Source organism: Vanessa tameamea, chromosome 7 (assembly GCF_037043105.1).
Source record: "Vanessa tameamea isolate UH-Manoa-2023 chromosome 7, ilVanTame1 primary haplotype, whole genome shotgun sequence".
Taxonomy (NCBI): domain Eukaryota; kingdom Metazoa; phylum Arthropoda; class Insecta; order Lepidoptera; family Nymphalidae; genus Vanessa; species Vanessa tameamea.
Window position 1 is genome coordinate 7,764,895 of NC_087315.1, and position 24,404 is coordinate 7,789,298.

At 31.4% G+C, this 24,404-nt stretch overlaps 2 protein-coding genes across 4 annotated transcripts in view; one reads left to right on the forward strand and one right to left on the reverse strand.

Annotated features, from left to right (window-relative positions):
- The window catches only part of LOC113401147 (uncharacterized), a 55,275-nt gene extending 32,035 nt beyond the window's left edge, over positions 1 to 23,240 (reverse strand). Inside the window, exon 1 of the mRNA XM_026640911.2 lies at positions 22,622 to 23,240. Within this exon, the coding sequence (XP_026496696.2) occupies positions 22,622 to 22,910 (289 nt within the window). The 5' untranslated portion in view covers positions 22,911 to 23,240. The remainder of the gene's footprint in view (positions 1 to 22,621) is intronic.
- LOC113401338 (probable E3 ubiquitin-protein ligase HERC4) overlaps positions 1 to 24,404 on the forward strand; it is a 333,429-nt gene that overhangs the window by 180,548 nt on the left and 128,477 nt on the right. The gene's annotated exons all lie outside the window — the stretch shown is intronic.

The following is a 24,404-nucleotide window of genomic DNA, read 5'->3' on the forward strand; positions in this document are numbered from 1 at the left end:
TCTACTTTACAAGATAAACTTAATTTAAAAAGATTCTATGTTATTTAGGTTTTACATAAAGGAAGTTATTGGAAATAAAGTCTAAGAAATACACAATTTCCTTGATCCCTAATACTCGAGCAATTTAAAAATGAACATTCTTCAACGTTTAAAGGCATCGTAAATGGTAAATTTAGGGACCTAATTGTCCATTGATCTTGACCATCGATGTAGCACGATCATGAGTAAGCTCATTATAAATGTATTACGTTTTATTTAAAAGGCCATCCATCCGGAAAATTTAGTAACTTTAATTAACATAATGGTTATTTTTATTGATTCGTGTTTTTTAAAATTCATCGTTGAGATATTTATTTTAATTCAATTAAATAATATAATTCGTCCGCAAAGCTTTTATAGTCGAGACACGTGCCCGCCCAGCTGTTGCGGTAAAAAAACGACTGATACAGACGATAGTGTGGCGGCAGATACGCCTATTATTATTCATGCACATATTCTATCATCTATTATTTACTTTCAATAGAGGTTGTGAGTACTGTCCGCTCGAACACATGGCCCTTTTTATTGTAAGCATACTTTTGTCCGTTCATATGTGACGATTCATTTTTCGGTGACGTTTAAAGAGCAGAAAACATAGTCTTTCTGAAGATATGAATTACGGGGATTAAAAATATTATTTCAAATTTTTCGGTAAAAGAGCTGAGATTTTTTAAAATTAAATAATTCTTTAATAATCGATAACTTGTAAATAAGCTCATCCAAGATATTGCCGTAATTATTAAATGAATTAAAAGGTCAAGAAGGCTCCATAATGTGTGATAATTCTGACAAGAGACGTAAATAATTGGAACACACACGATAAAGCGTTACTTGTCTAATTGCAAATATTTTTCAACAATCCCGTAAACAAGCCGTTATCTGAAAATATGAGCTCGAGATAATAATTGTACACGAATTGAAAGGCATGTGTGCGCGTTGCGCATGAATGAATCTTAATTGACATAGCAGCATGTGGTATGGTTTTGTTTTGATAAGTCAAAAAATAATGCATCTGTCAGGTATTCACAATACTGATTGCACTTTAGCCATATTTAATCATTTACATTGGCCTCGCTTTTGGTTTCTGGTCAATATTGCAGTTATAGCGTTAGTGATAGTTAGGGCGCGCCAATGAGTGAATAGATCTATACATGAATTCAGTGAAACATAAATTTGAAATAGCTTATTTGGAACGTTTTTAGCTGGCGGCATCAAATCTTCGCAATTCGATAAAACGTCGCAACCCTCGATTCTTGACGCATGTTTATTTTCCGCTTGGTTACCCTCCGAGGTTATATTTAGATAGGTACTTTGCACTGAACTTACTAAATATTTACGAATTAAATTTAACTTAAAATTATTTCGGCTTACACGGTTTTTGCATGACTCATGATGCGAAGAATTCAAGTGCTTTACAATTGTTTTTTATCCATTTCGGCAACCATTTTTATATTATACTTTTGTTAATTTATAAAAACAAGACAGTTTGCATACCTTTGTTAAGAAAAATTAATAGAGATCTATTTTGTACTATAAGTACAAATTTATTTAATGTTACAGATATGTGTTTACGTGCTTGCAACTTGCGAATCAATTAACAAAACTAATTGAGTAAATTTTTTTTAGTAAAATCGTCGTAGTAATTGTTAGTCCCCAATTGCGAATTTCTATCTTACACAATGTACACACAATCTTAAGACGATTAAAAACAAATCAACCAAACAACTCTGTCAAAATATATGATGAAAATATAAAAGCTAGCATTGTGTGAGAAAAACAAATAAATTAACTTAAGTATCCACTTCAAGGGAGATTGAATATAGTCGTGTTATTAGTCTTCATAAGTCATTATTTTAGTAGTCCTACTGAAGTGGGAGGAAGTGCGGAAGAGTTATAGGGGTGTAATATCGTAATGTGCTGTTTATTCTAGGATTCGCGAGGTTGACGACCGTGCTAAGATAGCTACATACATGGCGGTTGGCCAGCTGCACTGGTTGAAATTCGACGCCTGTGAAGTTATTTATTAACAAAATGTTACCACAATAGGTATGGCTAATAATACGTCACTAACATAACATTCAACAAAAAAGCCTAAATTTCATGTGAATTAAAAAGGTAAAATGCTATTTACTGGTTTATTAAACGCAAATAATTTTAATGTTTCCATTAAAACATTATATTGCTACATCCTTATTACCTTGTTAAATTTTATCAAGCACCAATCATAACACAATCAAAAAGAATCATAAAAATGTATATATATGTATGTACAATTACTTTATGTTCTCTGAAGATTTAATATTCCACTGACAAGAATATAAATCAGTAGTGGTAGTCGTAAAACCTGAAAGATTCCAGTTTCTTAAATCCGGTAGTTTTGTTATTATGAACGAAAAGCATCCTTCTGAAAGCGTATCAAATATCACAAAAGGTACAGGTTGTGAAACAACAATCCTAAATTCTAATCTAAGCGAGTATACAATACCATTATGATTAGTAACAGATGTTCTATAGTTTGAAATTTTTTTACTGACCATAAGCACGCACTAGTTTTTAGATACCTTATGAAGCAATATATTTAGTTTTATTCCAACAAATATCTGAGGTCTTTGTATAATGTTTTATCAAAGAGCAGTGAACTAGTGACTACTAGTACAAATATAAAGATACGTTTTTAATGACCGATAATTATGATGCATCATTAAATACAAATATCAAATAGTTTTTGTTTCCAAATTATTCTTGTAGGTATATATATCGAGTTCAGTACCATTAGTTTTACTGAAATATGAAAAAAAAAAATATATATTTTATATAATAATTTGTTAAAATCATTTCCATGATTAAAGTCATTTCTCTAATTTGTTAAAATTGATAAATGTTAATAATTTCTTGAATAGAAAAAGTCGTTTTAAAAATGCCGTAACATAAATCTTTGACTCTTTTAGCACAAGTAGGTACAACCGATACAAGATGTAATTATCTCCCCCTTTAGCAGTGATTGGCCATTTATTGATGAAACGAGATCGACTTTATCGTTCATTTAAATCAGTAGTTCCCAAACTTATTGTTCTCGTGGACCACTTGCAAAATTTTACTGGTTTCGGTGGACATTTGCTGCAACATTTCTACCACATTCTTAAAGTCGCCAAATAATAAAAATTGTGTCGCTTCTGAGTTCTATCCCTATATTCCGATATGTAAAATAAAAACGAAAAATAGTACATTTTATAACACTTTATTTATTAAAAGAACAGAATTACAAAAAAAAATTAATAAGGTAATATAGGTTCAGGTCATAATTTTAATTAATGGGAAGGATGTATTTGATGGAGTGTTAGCAAACGATCAATGTTTGGCTTTATTTTTGTGAGCAATAACCGCAAATCCTCCCGCTCTGTGATGTTTAATTTGCTCCTTTTTTTGTTAAGAGGTTTGTAGCGGCACTAAACTCCTTACGACAAGGTATGACGAGGGAAAATCTATTAAAAATTTCCTTGCGATTTCCCACAGTCCAGGATATTTTTCGGGTATTTCTGCTTGCAGCCAAAATTTTTGGTAGCCTTTTTTAAATTTCACCTTCAGCTCTTCATTGGTGCTTAGCTCGAGCAGCTCCTCTTGTAATACAAAATTGGCCCCTTCCGTTTCATCAAATGGATTTATGATCCATGGTGGTATATCCATCGTCTGCATATCTTCGAACCTGGTTTTGAAGTCATCATGCAGGGTACTTAAATGTTGACTGTAGGTATGGACATCCTCATCAATACATTCTACCTGCGACAAGTTTGGAAATTGAGAGAATTCGCGGCGACTAATGTTTTGCTTCATAAATTTTAATTTCCCAAGAAAAGCCGAAATTATCCCCTTTGTTTTTATTAAATTCAGGCTGTCACCTTGTAACTGCAAGTTAATATCATAAATTTTTTTAAACAAATCTGTCAAATACGCAATGTCTGCTTTGAATTTAATAAAGTTTCCTTTTAAATCTGGATCTCTACTTTCTAGGAACTCTAATACGGAATCGAAAACAGAGTAAAATCTCGTTAAGCATGCACCTTTCGACAACCAGCGTACTTCAGTATGTAAGAGCAGTCGTTGGAAGTCTTCATCATTTTCGTCGCACAATTGAGCAAATAAACGCGTATTTAATACATTGCTTCTGATTTTGTTGACAGCTTTTATTACAAAATGAAGAGATTGGTTCAACCTGTCACTTAAATGTTTTGCCACAAGATGTTGTCGGTGGATTACGCAATGAATAGCTGTAAGTCCTGGTATAATTCTTTTGAGATGACTTATAAACCCACGATATTGCCCGACCATTGCAGGAGCTCCGTCTGTTGCCACTGAAATAATGTTTGAAAATGAAATCGATTTTTCCGTAAAAAAAATACTCAGGACATTAAATATTGATTCGCCTTTAGTGTCAACTCCAAAGTTCTGGCAAATAGCAATTCTTCGTGAATTTCTTCCTCCATAATAAATCGGACATATGCCAATAATAATGCTTCATTACCGGGTAACGTTGACTCGTCCAGTTGTATAGAAAAATGAGTTTTTTGCATATGATTGCACAAAAAACTTTCGATGTCAGAGCTCATTTCATCAATGCGTCTTTGTACAGTATTGTTACTTAATGGAATTCTCTTTAGTACGTCAAATGGAGATTTGAGCAAAACAGTTTTTAAAACCTCTTCAACAGCGGGTAAAATTAATTGTTCTCCGATAGTGTGCGGTTTTCCAGATTTTGCTATAAGTAATGAGATATTGTAAGATGCCCGCAAGCCATCATCGTTACTTTGAGATGTTGAAGCGAATATACTGTGCATGGTGGGTCTCTTTTCATATTTTTCCTTCAATGTTTGAAAATATTTTAAATCTTTACCTATTTTATCAGTATGACACCTTTTTAGATGATCTTCGAGCTTTGATGGTTTCATAGAGTTATTGCTCAAAACTTTGTTGCATAATAGGCACATGGGCAATTGTTTGTCTGCCTCTGATGGAACAAAACCATATTTCAAATAATCGACACTATATTGTCGACATTTTTTCTTTGCTGTAGCCATGTTCCGTGTCAGTTACCTTAACTGTAAAAAATGTTTTAGTAACCAAGTTTTTTTCTGAATATAGGTATCACACCGCAGCCTTTGTCAGCACGCTAAAATAGAATTACGGCTTGTAAAGGGACCAACTAATAAACCGTTAAGACAAATTCAGACGTTTTCACAAAACGGTATCAATTTTAAAGTACATAATTTACCACTAATTTTTAATAGTACAAATAAAAATTTGGTGTACTCAGTATCGAATACTGATCATATTTGTGTAGGAAAAAATAAAAGTCGAAATCACAAAATTGTCCATAAAAACGATAACTAACATTTCATCAAATCAATGAGTTCACGCGCTCCGTGTATTTGCGTATTTTTTGTTTGCGGATTCATTGTTAAAACGTGACAAACTGGCATAGAAGCTCAAGCCCCGCCCTTTTCCCGTTGCCCGCGCACCGCTCGCTCTTTCCGAAAAGGAATAGTTTTGATAAAATAGTTACTTCAAAATGAATTTAAAATTATTGTGAAATTACTGTTTTATAAAATTATTAGTTATTTGCAAGAAAAATTACAAAATTAATTGCTCTGCAATATTGCTTATTCGGCCTTTTTAGAGAGGTAGTGCTTCTCTCGTGAAAAAACAATTGAATATAACGTGCTGTGTTTGTCTTCAAATCGAAAGAGGACAATTAAAATATCTGTAGGTTACTAAGTTACCTATCTATACAAGCAGTTGTGATCAACCGACTAGTACACGTAAACAAAATACTTAAGTACTATAACAAAAAAAAGGTAGGTACTTACTTTTCTCCGGCACTAGCAAACACTGATATAAAGTTTCTCACACCTTTTCTCGAAATTCCGGAAACAAATAAATTAGTTTGCCTTTGGCATCGAGTATTTTTAGTGGTGATCAAGTTCATGTCTGAACAAGCATTAAGCATTGTCGGGCGGATAGCGCTTTGCAAATCTGTACACGAAATTGTACGTAATGTCGAATACGCAAGTTTGGACAAGTAACAGTCGCTTGCCTTATTAAAATATTATCTGCTTAGTTAGGTACTTAAAACAATGTAGGTAGGCCCTTATAAAAACTATCCTTACAGTTTTGCTCTTTACTATCAAAAGCAGATAAATTTTCGTGGACCCCCATTAACATCTTATGGACCCCCATATTTTATTCAAGCCTACGTAGACCCCCAGCAAGTCCCCCGTGGACCCCTGGGGGTCCACCTGGACCACTTTGGGAATCACTGATTTAAATGATCATATATCGGCGATATTTCGGCAATCAAATAGATAACTCTGATTAAGCTGATAGTAAAGGGAGCTTATAATGGCTTAGTAGGTCAGACTGCGTCAATACTAACTTTCGTGTTTTTTCTAGCTGCTTGTTTAGAGTCTATACAACTGTCAACTAACTTATATATTTTTAGCCGACTTTAAATAAGAATGACGCGTTGATTCAGCATAAATATGCCATTAGTTTTTAATACATTTTTATTTGTACTAATCCACATATCCATATTATTATACACTAGATCATTTCTTATAAATACTTGTCCTATACAATATCAAGACAAAGTGATGGTGTAAAACTTTGATATAATGACAACCAAGAAAATATTGCAATATATAATTTTGTACGAAGATTACCCCGATAGCTAATAATAATACATAATTGGTTTATATGTTACGTAAAATAAAGTGTGAATATGTATTAGCAAGGTAGGCCGCATGCCTCGTGTTCATGTTTAGGACACATCATTAGTAAGTGTAGACGTATTTGTTGTTACGTTTATAGGTTACAGCGTGAAATAAAATAATGAAGGGCGAGAAGTGTGTCTCTCTTCACTTCGCACCTCGCACGCGTAATGTCAATGGCGTTTGATTACCTTTAACAGCATGACGTGAAGATGCCTATTTTTGTTCACGGAGGGTGTATGTGGTTTAAAAAATAAGTTTCTGTTTAATAATTTCTTTTCTCTTCCGCCTGTACTAGATCGAATAATACGTTTTAAGTAAAAGCTATTTTAAAGTTATCATCGTACACCGTTTTGATGTTTTGAACTATATTCAATATTTGTAATAAAAATTGATAACTCAAAAAAAGAAGATTTATTTTTTAAATTATTTATATATTGAGCAAATATAGTGTGCGACTTTTTTAATCGTTTCAATTATAGGATATTTGTAATCTTCATACTTTTAAGTGTTGGTGGAAATTACTACGCATTGATCATGCATAAAATATTAATATATATTTTAAAAAAAACACTACGTCTCTTCAACTTTATCAACCACTTTCATAGTTTACCTATTGACAGTAGTACATTTGGTACATCATGGTTGTATAGCAATTGCATAGTTGCAAATATTGGTTTGTTTATAGCAATACAATATTATTCTATGTTTCATTTATCAATATTTAAAAAACGACTAATTAACCGTATACCATTATATGTATATTAATTTATTTTAGATTCTTGAGATACTAAGTTAAATTGATACATTTTATAGGAGTTTAAAAAAATACCTGTTGTAATCTAAAAACTTTGATATAGTGTCGAGACGTTTAATGAATGAATACCTCGGAAATCGCCCACTCGTCTAACTGTAATCCACCACCTAGCGAACGTTACGAAATTTTTAAGAATGTGACTGGTTTTGTACTTCATTGAAGAAAGTTTATACTAATAACGTACATAGGTGATATAATGCAAATGAATCGAGAAGAAATACAGTAACAATATTTGTTTATGAAATCAAAAACTAAAATCGTAAGATAATTATATGATCAAATTTCGATAGTTTGTTTGTAGGTGGTCTTGGTATAACATCTAGAATATTGTATTATTCATTATATTTTATAATTATTTTATAGTCATAATGAAGTGTAATTTTCATGTTATTTTACGAGTTTTTTTTTGATACGATGTCATCGATGACTTTTTATTTTTAATTATTTAGTAAATGAGATCAAAATTTAGATATATATATTTATATAATTATACGAATTAAAGATAATACAACAAATGCACGGACACCATGTCTGTGGAGATAGAAAAAATTATAAATTAAAAATATACTCTTCAATAGAATATATGAAATGTATATTGGAGTTCTATCTTCATTATTTATAAATAATACTGTTAGACTTTAGTGGTATTAATGACTAAATATATAATAAAGTAGTTTCCATGATAATTTATTTCATCTTCTTTAGAGTACTATTTGAAGAATAAAGCTAAATTTATTTGAATATAAAAATTGAAACAAAGCTAAATATATACTTAAATTTTTGTAAACTGTATTATAGTCACTTTATGGATAATGAATAAAACTCAAAATAGTGCAACAACTCGCTCTGGCGCAGGCCACTACTCGACTGTCCGGGAAGCGTATGCTCCCCACCACTCGCCCCGCCAGATGCTGAGCGGATATTTATTAGTTACAATATACTACATAAACTAAAAAGTAACTGGTCAGTATAAAAAGGTATTATAAAAGTCATAATTATTTAGGATTATTTTGAATAGGAATGCAAGAGGATAGTCATATGTCGTTTTGTGTGAATATGAGTAGAAAAGCTTTTTAAATTATGCATAATTTGAACGTAGCCAGCGTACGTACATGACATAATATAGAGTTAACGTTTTTGGCGGCAAGCTTACGCTTCGTTAGGAACGTGACTGTTGTAAAGAAGTGGTCCTCATCAGCTATTAAAACGAAAATCCGCAACTATTATAGTCATACTACACTCATTTCTTTTAAATTGCAAATTGGTATAACTATATGATAGTAAAAATTTCATATTCTTTTAAATTGTTTTTAGGTATCGTTTTTTATTTTTAAAAGGTCTTTGTTATTTCTTTTTTAAAATATTTTCAAAGAACTAATGTACGCGTTAAATTAAATAATAATGACGAGAAGAGTTTTAAATTCCTGTAAACATAGAATAATATTTTTTTATATATGTAACGTTGATTAGCTGTATGTGACAAATTCCTTTCAATGTAACTTGTAGAAAGAAAATTATCTAATCATTTATGTAACGTAGGACGATACGTTTTGATAAGATATGCTTATGTTCACCTATATTTTTATATCGTTCAGTAAACACACTAACTAAGTACTAAGAACGTGCCATTGAAGATTAAATAAAAAACCGAATCTTCAATCGCTTTCGTCTGGGTATTGACTTGTGCGTGTTATGATGCAGACGAATCGGGGTTCATTGATTGATATTCTTGTATATTGATTTAAGGATGAACGATGTACTAACAACAATGTTCCTTTTGTATTTCAGTCAGTTCTTCAATTTAATACCTTTCAATATCGTGATCGGTTCTCAGTTATCATCAACTTGATTGACTGGATGTTATTTTTACTTTCAAGATAGACCATAGCGATTCCGCTGGACCTTGATCAATGACTTGGAAAAACAGGTAACTCGAGTTGTTTTCACGTTAAATCCAACAGAAAAAATGTATAAACATTGGTATAAATACTAGAGTTTTATTGCCTTTTTTTCGTTGTGAGTAACATTAGTATTTTACCGCGGGTGAATATCGTAAGAATGTGATGTACGAGAGTCGTATCGAAGGCTGAGGTGTCAAGTGGCGGTCCATACAAAGCATTATATGGAACGCTGACTGTTTGCTTTCACTACTTATGTGTGTGAATGTTCGAAACATTACACCCACGTCTGTGGCCGGGATAAACATGCGATGAATTAGGTCGATTGCATACGATGGGAAATAAAAACAAATGTAGCGTATAGGGCTTAATGCATTTTATTTAGGTCTCCGTCAAGAAACGAGTGCGATTGTGTTTGATTAATAACACGATAAAAGAGGAGGAAAGTAGTTGTAATATAAAAAAACTGATAACATTCGCATTCGCTGTAACCAAAAAAGTATTCCTGTCCTTAACTTCGCAAATATACACATATATTTTCGTACCTCACATCAACAAGTCAATGCGTGTGGTAGAGTCGGGGATGTTTATATTGTAGTAAGCGCCCTGCCCACTCCCTCCTTCCTACGTTCCATTGTACGTGATCAAACCTTATTTCCATCACAATAGTCGGTTTGGCTTAGCGCCATGCCCTCGATATTTTACCAAAAGTACTTTTAAGAGCTCTATCAATTCCTACTTCTGAAAGAATATTGCATGTTGCAACGACTTGGCTATCAAATACTCTTGTATGCGCTTGATGAAAAATTCAACCTTCTAGTAGCCATGCTAACTTCTGCAATCACCATAGATGGTACATTAACAGTATCGAAGTCAAACAAGTTCGAAAATATTTCGATTAAAACTAGTCCAATAAAAAGCTTTTATGATTTTATAGATGTTTAACGAGGGTCACATTAACATTAAAATAAATAAATTCAACAGTTTCGTAAGTGCGAGCATTAAGGATTATAAACAGTTAAATTGGTCTTAATGAATAAAATGCCAATGAAGACAGAACTAATAAAGATAATACTTTTATATTTAAAGCAAAGCGACTTTTTATTATTTATTAAAAAGTTACATTCATTGATACTTCAGATATCCATGTATGTTTATTGGCCAAAGTTACGAATGTTTTTTTTATGTAATATAAATTTTAGTGATCAATCAAAAACTTCATTTTTGAACATACATTCTTATTTACTTACGTAATATTGTAACTGGATGTCAAAATTAAAAAATACTAAGAAGATTAATATTCGGGGGTCGTTACACTTGCCGTGGCATCCTTGAAAGTAATCCGTCATTAAGATTTCCTCTCCGGTTGCTGTGCTGTGTACGGCGCTAAATTAAGCGTATGAAACGAAGTCTAATGACGGAAATATTATTTTTAAGAAACGGTATATTATGTATTATGAAACAAATAATTATACTATTCCAATTATTTAACATTGTAGCCAAGAATATGGTAAATTACGAACGAATTATACAATTTAATTTCGAATAAATTCCTATACGAATATAAGTTAATTATATTATTCTCCTGTTCTCGTTTATTGTAGTTGTGTTAAATTATTATTTTCAAGGCAGAACGCATTCACATATAAATTACATTTATTGTGCTAATATTGAGTTTAATTAAAATTGTTGAATCTCAATAGCATACAATCAGATTATTCTTAACACATTCCTGCATGAGATATACAAAACTTGATCATTATCATTAGATAAATAATTATTTTTAATTTTATTTATATAACATGACTAGCATTAAAATTAAATATACGCTGCATACTCGCCAATATTTGTGTGCAATTTTTTTTTACTAAGCTAAATTTGATGTACTATTTTTATTATGAGTACTATTATATGAAAGGCAAACAAAAATCGACAACAATCAAATTATAAATAAGGTTTACAAAGTATCGAGTATCGGATGTCGCAATGCGATTGCTCGACACGAATCGATATCAGTTATCTTGCTAGCTGTTTGTCTTACGATAAATGATACGACGTCCATATGCATTCGCGTGCATATCATATATTTAATTACACTATCAATGTTACACAACATATCGATATTTTATTATGACAGTGGAATATTTCTATTTTCAACTTTCGGTTATTATTATTATAGTATTTGGTTCCGGTTACTCGTTTAGGTTTGTGATAAGTTGATGTTATCAATAATAATATCACATTAGATAGTCTTTTAACAGCTTGCGCTGATAAGGTGAATATGGTGATTTTATTATATATACCTGTTTAACTTAACGTCTTACGAAATTCTTGATGTAATGTAAAAATTAACTATATGACGGTATGTTAACACTACAGAACGAATACTAAATAAATATACGATGGTGAATATGTTATTTATTACCAAGATTTTTATCAAGTTTTTTATTTTTTATTTTAGTACTCAACGAAAATAAGCCTAGAACAATTTTATTATAACGTCTTTATTATTTGAATTAAATGAAATAGCCGGTAACTTGATTTGATGATATAATGTACTGACAATATAGTTTATTATCAACAAGTTGTTGCTAATTAGAGACAAAAACATTTCGGATAATAATCTGTATTTTTTGTTTGATTTTATTTAATTGACAAGATAATATTTATTGAATTAGATTGTAAGGATATGAATGACAGGATATTTATTTACCATTACATTATGCGTTCTCATAATGAATTTTGTGATTCCAAAAGAATTTTAGTTCGCTGGTTAGCTAATAATTTGCGCTATTTGGTAAGTTAAATTCTTACTTTAATACTGTAATGAGATACTGTCATAGTAAGGATTATAGGACTTCGCAAAAACTATAGAGCACGCGTGTCTGGACTCGCGTCGCTTTCGGTTCAGTGGGCAGTGGCATAGCGCAGGTGGCGGGCTAACGGTCGGTCCTCGGTTCACAATGAAGCCGGTTGCTTGCGGCCAGGGGACAGGGACATTTGCGACTGCCGTCTTAACGGTCTTATGGCATCTTGTATTACGCTAGGGAAATGGGCTTAAATACATACAATACGGACGTATGAATAAATAAATATGCATGATTAGCAAGCGGTCATGATTTTAAATAGTTCTTAGTGTGTCAGAAAAGCAAGGCTTTATTTTAGAATGCGTCTCTGGATATAACACGTGGATCCAAAGCCAGGGAAGCAACTCTAATTCTATATCGGAAGATCCTGTCACATTTGTATCCTAAAACCGTACTGGGGTAGAGTGGAGGAATAAGAATGTTAATGTTAGGAAGAGATGAAGTTTTTGCATAGGATTTGGACAGATATAAACTGTTACTTTTACATTTAATTCCATAAAAAATATTTCTTACGAAGCGATTGTTTTTTGCTTAGGATTTAAATAACTTAAGATGTCATTTCCAAAATTACATGATACGCTTCAATTTTAGAAGTCGTCTCATAATTGTGTTTTATTTCTTTACTTTGCACGTGATTACAAGTTTAGAGAAGTTAAGATTATATCAAATCACGAAAAGTCATGACTGGTAATTTAACTTGGTATATTATTTCGTTACAAAGCACGACTACTAAACGTATGTAAGTATATTCGAGCACAGGTTTTGTGTATAATGTACGTAGGGAGCTCATACGAGTGCTGCGTTTAATGTTAGATTTTACATTTATTGAAATCTATCACTATCGTTTGTCTATGAAATTAAAAATATCATGCAAGAGGATAATAGACATGAGGTTGATAATAGGGTGGCTCACCCTTCTGTGCGGGACTCGTTTTACGGCTTTTAATAATTTGGTGTAAGCTGCACTGATTGTTGGCTCGCAGCTGCTTGCATAAAGATTAACGACAATAAAACAGTTTTTTATGGTTTACAAAGGTATACGTGCATTTAAGATAAAATTTCGGTAGCGTGAGTGACGATCATAAGCTTATCAAACCGAGATATAACTCTTTTACAGCGTCAAACTTATGAAGTATTTAGTATTCGACTTTGTATAAAAGGAGCATATAATATCTTGTGCTCATAAAATAATTTAACATTTACTACCGTGTCCAAATGTTTTACTTTTCTTAATGAAATGGTAAGTTTCACGCCCATACATGGCCAATAATACGCAGAGACTTAAATCGTCTGCCGAAACCAGTAACGGCAACTTGCAAGTGACAGGGTTCGTTCACCGCAGTAGTCAGGCGACTACAACGAATAAATCATGTTACCTGAACTGGGAAATGCTGATGTAACTTAATTGCCGAAGACAAATAGCATACTTACGTGTAAAATATATCATATGAGCATAATTTTATATTAATTGAAAGTTATTATAAAAAAATATCACGAGCAATATGTTTGTAATACGTTATTTTGTAATGTTTTCGAAATTTGATTTCAGATTTAAAGAAATTGTTAAACGGCAGGTGCAACTTTTAATAATTTTACTGATTAACCGACATTCTACGTAGAAAGTGTGTTTCCATAACAAGTTCGTTATAAATTAGCCTTCATAATACGATTATTAATCAAACTTGTTTAAAAAAAAATATTAATACCTATTCGCTAAGTAAAGTTGAAATGAAGTGTACTTATTTCTATTTACTATTCTCGTTTTATGTGTGTGAAGGACAATATATTTGATAAGCATAATGTGTCTCAACAAGTATATCTAGTATTAGAAACACTATATAAACGTACTTATAGATGCTTAGTGCGACCTTGTAAGATCTGACGACTCGAATTCTTAGCACTAAGAACAACGAAACTTATTTCGCTATTTACGAGCGCCATTACAGCGACGTGCATCGACTGTTATCTAGAACATACATTTGCAATCGGAATTTTCACCTTTATGTCGCTGTTAGCGGGCTTACAATGATTCACGATAAACGAAGGGTATTATTATCGTATAAAAAAATAAGTGAAATATGATGTGCAACAGTCATGCTAGCAATGCTATCACTTATCTTTCACGGCGCATGCAATAATATTTTTAACGTGTTAGCGTTTTTATACTTTATAAAACTATTATTTGTTTAGCTTTAAGTGATGCCAGATAAGATAATACATTCGTGGCTAACAGAATGAGGACAGACATGTTATACTATTATTTTATACTACGGCATATGCTCAAGGTCATATATTCAACCCAGACAGTCAAGTCACGCTATGTAATAAAGTTCGTTAGTGAATAATCTAATACCAATTCGTTTCATCTCAGCATGGTCCAATGAAATTCTTTTTTATACAGCTATTGTTTTTATTATTGCGAAACCTTATGATGTTCTTTTTAATTATTAATAATATAAAGTACTCCGTGATGGGTAAGTTGTATGTAAGCCTATATTATCATGTTGTATGTGAGACTATATTTATGATATCCGAGAAAGACCAATATTTATTGTTCAACTTAAAAAAATTTTGTTACTTAATTTATTACACTCTAAAACTGGCATTACACTGAGACGTTAGGATACAACAATGCTCATATATACGTGTCTGATATCCTGTTCGTCTATTTCAATCGCATTCCCATGTCTACTGGCGTCATTTTCTCAAGGATGTTGAGAAAAAAAAACATCCATTCAAACGGATTTAATGTATACGAATATGTTAAAGCAGTCATTAATATATTAGCGAGATTATGAACTATACTTAATGGAACTTGATTTTTTTTTATAAAAAAAATGTAAATTATAACGTACAAAAACAGGAGTGTTCATGTATTAGCTCTGTAGTCAAATTCATGTTAATTACTTTTTTTTACGGACATCCAGTACGGATTTAGCATGAACATTTGCAATATATTAAATTTCAAAAGTTTAGTTATGTGAACTTTTATTGACTTATAGTATACGTTAATGATAACTTCGACCACTTAGAGAAAGTTTAAAGAAATTACACGTAGCCAATAATTTCAATGATATATTATAATTTATTCAATGGCCACATTGAACTAGAATTAATATAGATGAACGTACGTTTTCAAGCACTTTCAGTGTATAAATATGCGTACAATCCTCTTTGAAGGTATATATATTTTTGGAATATAAGATTACAATAAAACACATATTATCCCCTTTATATAATGAATATTGTATTTATACCTTGCATACAAATAAAGAAAATAATTTCATACAATTTTGTTAAGTACCTAATTCCATTTTCTTTATGAAATTTCAAAAATTTCAGTGGATTTAATTTTGCCCGTGCTCTATCTTACATTCCATGTGAATATAATATATGAAGCAACACGATATGAGAGATAAAATCTTATGTAATGTAATTTATTACGACGGTAACACATACCTGCTTCTAATATTTCAAAATATTGGGATCATATTTTATTCAAAAACTAGCTTTCATTTTTTTGTATTACTCAATCCGTATTTGTAATTTCAATATGACTAAAAAAAATGAAGTTTATTTCAAGATACATCCGTCTCTTTTTTTTAATAAACTTGCCTTTTAACAAAAACGTATCTTGTACAGACATATACGGAAATAGCTAAAGGAGGGTCAGGAAATAATTAATATACGTTAGACAGCTATACCTCACTAGTGGTGTAGTTGAATCAATTTTTCGTTTATTCTGAGCGACAAAAGCAAAGCACCGAACAATTGCTTGTGTAATCTTTGATAGTCACACGCTGCGCGTGCACCGTTGCGCCGACCATTGTACCTAAAAATCTGAATAATGGAGCTTTCCTGCTTTTGTTCCAATAAAAATACGAAAATTTCGTAACGGACAATGGAGCGTGATAATATTTCGTGACAACGTTGTGTAATAAATAAAATCGTAATATGTGGATGCGGAAACCTCTACAGTGCAAGTATTTTAAGTCGCTGTAAAAATTGGTTAGACAATAATACTTTGCGGACAGAATATACCCTGAGCTGAACAAAGGTTAACCGATGAGCGACAATTGTGTAGATCTGGTGATAAATCTACATGTCACTATTCAAGATTATTTAAGTAACACCCCATCGATCTACTTCCTTCCATAACGGTAAAGTGTGGTTAGACACTGAACAAAAGGCAGGACTTCCGATCAGCTGCCACGCACCCCATTTATTATGTGGCTTCATCTAACATTTACAAGTTTGTTAGTCACAGTATCACTAAGGAAACGCTAAGGTGCGTTATTGATTGATTAAAATGAAAACGCATGATATAAAATCGTACGAACTTTGAATTATTTACAAATAACTGCAAATAAGGGAAGTAATAAGCGCTAGGTGTTTTGCGATTGTAATCAAATTATTAATATAGACTTTTTTCATACCTGTCTGGGCAGGTACCGCCCACTCATCAATTATATGTACTGTGCAAAAGCAATGTATTTCGTTGTTCGGGTTTAAAAGGTGGGCCAATGTAATTACAGGCACAAGGGATACCTATTGTTGGCGGCACATTGGCGGTAATTGGAATGATTAAAATTTCTTACACTAATAATTTATATGAGTGGTGGTGACCACTTAATGCCGGCACAATTTCTTGGCTCTCGTGTAGGAATAAAATAAAATATTATGTGTATAAAATGTCCTACAAATCATTAAATTATTATAACTGATTACAATATTTTGTGTTTTTGTTGTGAGTAGTCGTTTTTTTAAATAAAAATATGCCACGAAGAACGACGTAAGTGGATTAGCGTCTGCACCATATGGTGTAAACAGGAGGGTACGCAGAATTTATTGCCAACGAATCGCCGAAAAATTGCATCATAAGCCCTGTTGCACACTTAAACGGATTCTTAACGCCTTGGCGAACTTTTAATAACGATTTTTTCAATATCTTTGGTCCATGAAAGTTGGCGCATACATACTGTTAATCAAATTGTATTATAGTCATAACGATAACTATATTGTCCACACTTTTTCAGATTAAGTTCATTATAATATTTGACATTCTGTATTTTAATTTTTATGGAATGTCCCTTTCATTTTATAAATTTATAGAATTGATTTAGCAATATATACAATATTTATCTTCATGTAAAATGAATTTATTTTTAAATCGTAAGTACGTTAAAGGAGTAAAACTCGTAAACTGATATTCAAGTTCACTGAAAGAAAGTTTAACTTTTATGTATTTCAAGAATCAGTTCGGCATGTTGAGACATACCAGTAACCAGTCAGTCCCGTCGTTTCAGCGCGAGTGTATAATTAGCGTGGGTTTTTAAAGGTCATTGTCACAGCCTCGCTGCATAGACAGATCAGAATTAAAATCGGTCTATTGTTCTTTACTTCTCAGTGGACCTATTGTTAACTTATTCAACGTGTACCATAACTATGAAGTAATAATTACTATATTAAATACATTATAATATACATTATATACTTATACATACATACAATATACATTATACAGTAAAACACACTTTTTTGTGCCAAAAAGTGCTTTCATGTCTTGTAATGATTAATTAATACAGCAATTGAATACGTTGTGCGCGTTCATTTGATGAACATTTCTTTATATCGTCTAAAAGTCATATTATTTGATATTTATATTATTACTTTACACCTTGTAATATTGAGGAATCTACCCAGTATAAAGAAGATTAACAAAATATCACCTTAATTAATATTTGTTTTAAGTGATACATGCACAGGAAGTATTATAAAATGACTACTGATTAAATCAAAACGAATAGGGTGGTACTATTAGTTTTGATTACAGTTTTGATACAACATTGGGTAATATTTTGGTCCTCCATAGAAAACGAACTACCAGTCCAATAGTAAATGTTAATGTTTACGAAACCGAGGTCGATTGTAAAAGCTAGCATTTATTAGATAATAATTTATCGTTCTAGCAATGTATTCCTTATAGAACCTGGGTATAATTATAAATAAATCAAACTTAACTGAAGCAATTAGTCCTGTTAACTGCTACTGATAATGTATACAGTGTTTAAACGACGCCGACATTGATGACAGTTGTGTCTATAGAATGTTTTTTCTCGTAATATTTTTTTAAGTATAAAAATATATTTTTACGATAATAATAGTAGAATATGGAGTATCAAATATATCATAGTAGGTAATTTTTTTTTTATTATTCAATAGTTCATTCATTTTGATCCGTGTGAGTTTTATTAGAGTTAAGTTTCTCATGTAAAATAGTGAGGAACTTATCAATAAGATTATTTGTCTCACACAATGTACATTGCAAATTTATTTTGGGTTTGTAACACAATAGTTTACATTAGTGAAAGCTACCTGGCTGGCACCATTCTTAGAATTTTTGAATAACAAAAACTACTCTTCCCTTTTAGTGGTTCTCATAATGACGGATGAGAGGGGTGAACATCTCAAGAGTAGTTTTTGCCGCCTCTTGTATTTCTAGTGTACGATAACAAAACCCAGAAATAAACGACTCATAAAAATTAAACCCCGTGTTACTTTTAAAATTAAACTTAAAATTGTCGACTGTGATAGTTTTACTTATTTTGTATTCGTTGTTGCTATATCAATATATGCTAATAATATACGCGAAGTCTAGTAAACACCTAGTTGCGCATTTTTAAATATACATAGATAGGTAAAATATAAGTATTATACTATACGTTTTGCACATTGCGATTTTTCTCGTACTCAGACAATCTATGACCCGTTGCTAATACGCATCTTATCGCTCGCTACGACAGTTTTCGTTAGGATTTTTAATTGTTCCGATCGATACGAGCGAGTACTATAAGCACGGTTATATTTGGCCTTTTTTTTGTAAATTATACAGCCGATTTGTTTAAACTTTTTATCTTTACCTACATCAAAATGGACTAGGTTAAATGTATAAATTTATAAGCTTTTAAGTTATAGAATTAAATATTTGAATACAATATGAAATATTCTCCAATAATATTGTTTTTATGTGCCTTTAATTGTAACGGAGCTTTTCTGATGGAATAATAAACGTAACTTACTTGGGTATGAAAGTCTTTAGGTACGTATAAAGCCGTTAGACTTAAGCTGGGGTTCAGATTACACGACGAAGACTTGCTCAATACGGAGTGACAGCAGTCATTCAATAGCTTGCAAAACTATACCGCTACGAGGAAAGGTACTATTGGGGGCGTAAGGTGACACCGTTGACTGTGGCATTAGGTGATCAGTCATTTGGTTTCCATCGCAAACATAATAAAATAACTAATTAACTTTGGAAATGATACGTGGAAGTATAAACTCGAGTCACCTGAGTCGACTTTAAATAATACAATATGAACATATTAATATTAAGTTTCATTATTGTTTGATTCCTGCAATTAAATATGTACCTACCTCATGAAAGGTCACATTATAATAACGCAGTATAATTTAAAAATTTTAACCTTGAAATGGACTAAGAATCTTAATTAATCACTATGCGTAAAAATCAAAACGTATTATTAAATAAAATACTATGAATATATATGTTGCCTTTAAGATTAAATTATAATAAAAATTAAGGTCATGTCACGTTAAACATGATATAAAGTTCTCAAAGTCATTTTGTTCAACAAACTAGTACAGAGTTTTATTGCTATATAGTTTGCTTTATTTTATAACTTAAATGTCAGTATCACTAACCGAAGACCTCTTTATGATATTTCTAATATGAAAATTAAAGACGAAGTAATTTTTGTTATTATTTTTATCATAGTTTCAGTATTTTTCTTTTTTTGTTAAACATTATAATACCTCCTAATATTATAAACGCGAAAGTTTGTATGTTGGTTGCTCTGTGGTTCCAGCTAAGTAGCATAGAGCCTATATCCCATCTCAACCCGTGGGTGTCGTTAGAACCAACTATGGAAATATTTGTTAAGTGCATCATCAATCGACCACGTAAGCGTATCAACCAACAGTATATAGCCCGGCTACCAACCCACTGAGAACAAAGTTTGCCTTTCCCTGCAGTTTACACACTGCGCCAAACTTTAATCGGATAAGGACAAGGAATGATGATTTGGTAGCTCAGATTGAATCCAACCAAACGGATTATAATTAAATTTGTTTCGGCAAAATTATTATTTTTTTAAATTAATACCCTAGAGAAGCACGGTTGCAGCTGGTAATATTTCCTTATGACAATTATTGTATAATAATGAAAAGTTCAGAAAATTTATAATCTCGTACGGTAAAATTTTATTTTTATTTATACGATCATGTCTTATGGCATCTCAAATGCGGGCTACGGGAACTATAATTTACATCAAGCAAAGTATCATAGACATGTCCAATTTATATGACACGGTCACATCCTCTCATCTAACGATCATTATCTAATTGTTTAATTTAAAAATACTTGCTACTTTACCCTGATTGAATTTATTCCCTTGATTCCCATAGAATTACCATTAGTTGTTAAGAAGTAATTTTGTTTTTGTTTAAAATTGCACTAACAATCTGTAAATAGGAATAAGGCTGTTGCGTAAATGCAAACATTGTCTCGTATTGTATTCTGAGGGCGAATGGACCTACTTGGACCAAAGATACATAGATCAACTGCGGAAAACCGAGAGTAAACCAATTGAGAGAGTAAAACTATTTATTATGTTTGAATAATTTCAGTACAAGAAATAAATAATAAAGAAAAAAAATTGCAAATGATGTTAATGCAAACTAAAATACTGACTATAATATTATCTTGTCGATTGCGGTGTTTTTGCTTTTTGTTCAAATTCCATTTATGCATATCTGATTTCGCAAGCGCTTAATTAATTCTTACGCTATGAACTCGTTTCCTAGTTACAAAGAAAGTTGATAAAGGCTTTATCGTACATTGAACTCATGCGCTAACAAAGTTAATATAATTCTACCTTGTTTGTTATATTTAAATTATCTACTTAAAGATAATTTTGGCTACAAAATAAATTTAAATTTTTATGATTATAATGAAAATCATTTCAAGAACTTTGATCGCACAGCACACCATGCTTCAATGAAATCAATTCTTGGTGCAAAAATCTTATTTTGAGATTTTCCGATGTGTATCATTTCCACATGGGCTATGAGATAATATTGAAATAATATTGGATTTTATGATGATTTTTAGGATTTATGTACGTTACTCAGTCAAGTGTTCAGGAATATTGTTTATCTTTCTTAAAGAGCTCCCTCATCTGTTCTTTTTCAAGTTCAATGTTGCCTGGCTATCTCTAAACATTTATAAATAGTGACAATTAATATTCCGACGGTACGCTGTATAAATATTCTGTTTTAGAACAACAAAGTATGCCTAAAGGGTTACCTGTTCATTAAATACAGTCGTAACTGGTAATACAGCAGTAGGCAACGAAAGTTAATGTTTTAGATAATATCTCGGACACGATCATCCACACAAATCATTGCTTTGAAGTATAGTATAAATAGTTAAGCGGTTAAGATCGTGTGCGGTGCCGGCTTCATCATTGAATGGTCTTGAAATTATCTCAAAAGTTTTTATGGTCTGCATTGGAATCTGGATGTTTTTTCCCATTGCGGGCCGCTCGAACGCCCAAACAGGTTTTTAGATAGCGCTCAGTAATGCATCAAGCTGGAACTTTTTGTAAAGGCGGCATGCTTAAGGAGTGCGATGTAATGAGATTTCCAAATGTTCATTTTATTTCATTTATAAAGAAAGGTAAAAGTCAACTTAATCGCAAAAAATTATAGGTATCGTATTTAATATCGCATCGCATTAATTCCCTGAACATACCTATCTGTTTTTATACTTAGTCGGACTTCCAATTAAATTTCGAGCGCCATGTCAATCATGATTTGTTTAGTTTGTATAGCGATTTTTTTTGTTTAGATGAACTATTGTTTAATATTATTACTTACGACATTTTTTTTTATTTAGTTTAAGTATATATTACTTAAAAATTATATATGTATATAACAGTAAACGATGTCGAAACGTATGTACGACTCTAAAAGCGAACGTTTTTATATGTTATATTGTATTTTTACGTTTCTGCAACATAATTTTACTTATCGATGTTAATAATGAAGTTGGTGTCGCTTAAAACTATTTAAATGTATAAATATTGGTAGAAAATATCTACGATTGTCACATAAGTTTGATACTAGTCAATTAGTTATATGTATTTATAATTTACTTACGAACTGGTACTATCTTGGGGTCATACTTTTCGACAAGCTCGTGAATTTTTTCGATCTTCGTTCGCGCAACCTTCGACCTCTCAGTTATTCCTTCAAGCTGTGACGTGAGTTCACTGAAGATATCTTCAGCCAGAAGAACTAGAGAGGCAAGTTGTCGTAGCGCATTACTTAAAGTGCAGTTGGTCACTGCTTGAAGTTCCTCATCCGTGACCCTCGGCTTTCCGTCCTCATCTCGCAAACTCGTTCGTGAGAGAAACTTCGGCTCTACCACGCGTTGCACGAAAGGCATCTCAAAAGAAGTTCCCAAAACACTTAAACAGCTTACTTATCCATTCCCGCGCCGCGAATTCAACGTAATTCCGTCATCCATTCAATACACCACACAAAAAATGTCAGGTAACTGCCACTTTGAATCAACCGACATCCTAACCGACAAACTTTCACTAACTTTATTTTATTGTGTTAATTACAATTACTTTATTAGCAGAATTAGTCATTAAAGAAAGTACTTTGTTCATAAAAGTGAATCAAAAAAGTTTGTTACAAACTTTTCATATCGACGATATCCCGCCATTTTTATAGACACACTACAACATCAAGCTATGACCGAAGCTGCCGGTCCAATGAGAATATAACTGAATGAAGACGGTGAGTGTTGCTATCATTTTCGTTCTTTAAATTGACGACTGTTTTTATTCATTTAATGCTCAAAATAAATAAATAAAATATATTTTACGTTAGAAAGAACACAAAATATTGAAATTAAATATTTAAAAAAATGTATTATATTGTTAAATATTACGTTTTATATTATCATAAAATAATATACTAGTTACATGAAAAAGTATTTTATTATTAATATACTACTATTTTTTATTTTGATATAAATAAGTATTTAAATAAATCTTGTCTATCTCTATTTTACATATTTTGGGTAATCTGTAAAATTATGGTAACATTCTCAATTGCTAGGAGTGCCATCTGGCGAAAATTTTGAAAATTTTTGTCTTAACACATTACATACTTTAGACACTACTAGATGGCATAATAAGTCAATCATTGCTTTCAAAAATAAACATTTTTAGTTATATAACTTTTATTATTTAATTTTGTGATTTCTGCAAACAAAATGTCATTAAAAACTTTAATTAATTAAGTGCTTATTAAAATTATTAATGCTTTTTGTTGAAATAGTTCATAAGGGAAGCAATAGGTGGCATTACTGAAAATTAGTAAATAGTTCCATAATTTTTTAATAGATGGCAGTAATTAAACAAAACATTTCAAACTGACATCTTATTACTATAATAAAATTATTCAGACTTTTATTTTGATTTCTAATGAAAATTAATAAAATATTAGGAATTTTACGTATCAATAGGCTATGATTATTCGTTAATAAACCATATTTCATTTTAAGAACTAACTACAACGATGTTAATAATATGAATAATATGAATAAGTCGCTACAATAATATTACGTATCTGATTTGTTTTTTTTTTTAAGTATTAGTTAATTACATAACGTTTATAGTACGCGATACGGGATAAGAAATATGTAAAAAGAGGAACATTTACTTCTTTCTTTTATTAAATTATTTTATATATTTGATTAACGCCTGTTTGCCTGTTTGTATTTGCAATTAAATACAAAAGCTTTTTTCTTAACCTATATTTTTCCAAATCTTCGTGTAATATATCTCGAGTCTCGAACAATACTCGATTTTAATCAATAGCAAATCAGGGAATTTTGTCATAAAAGAAAATTAAAATTTATATGTTT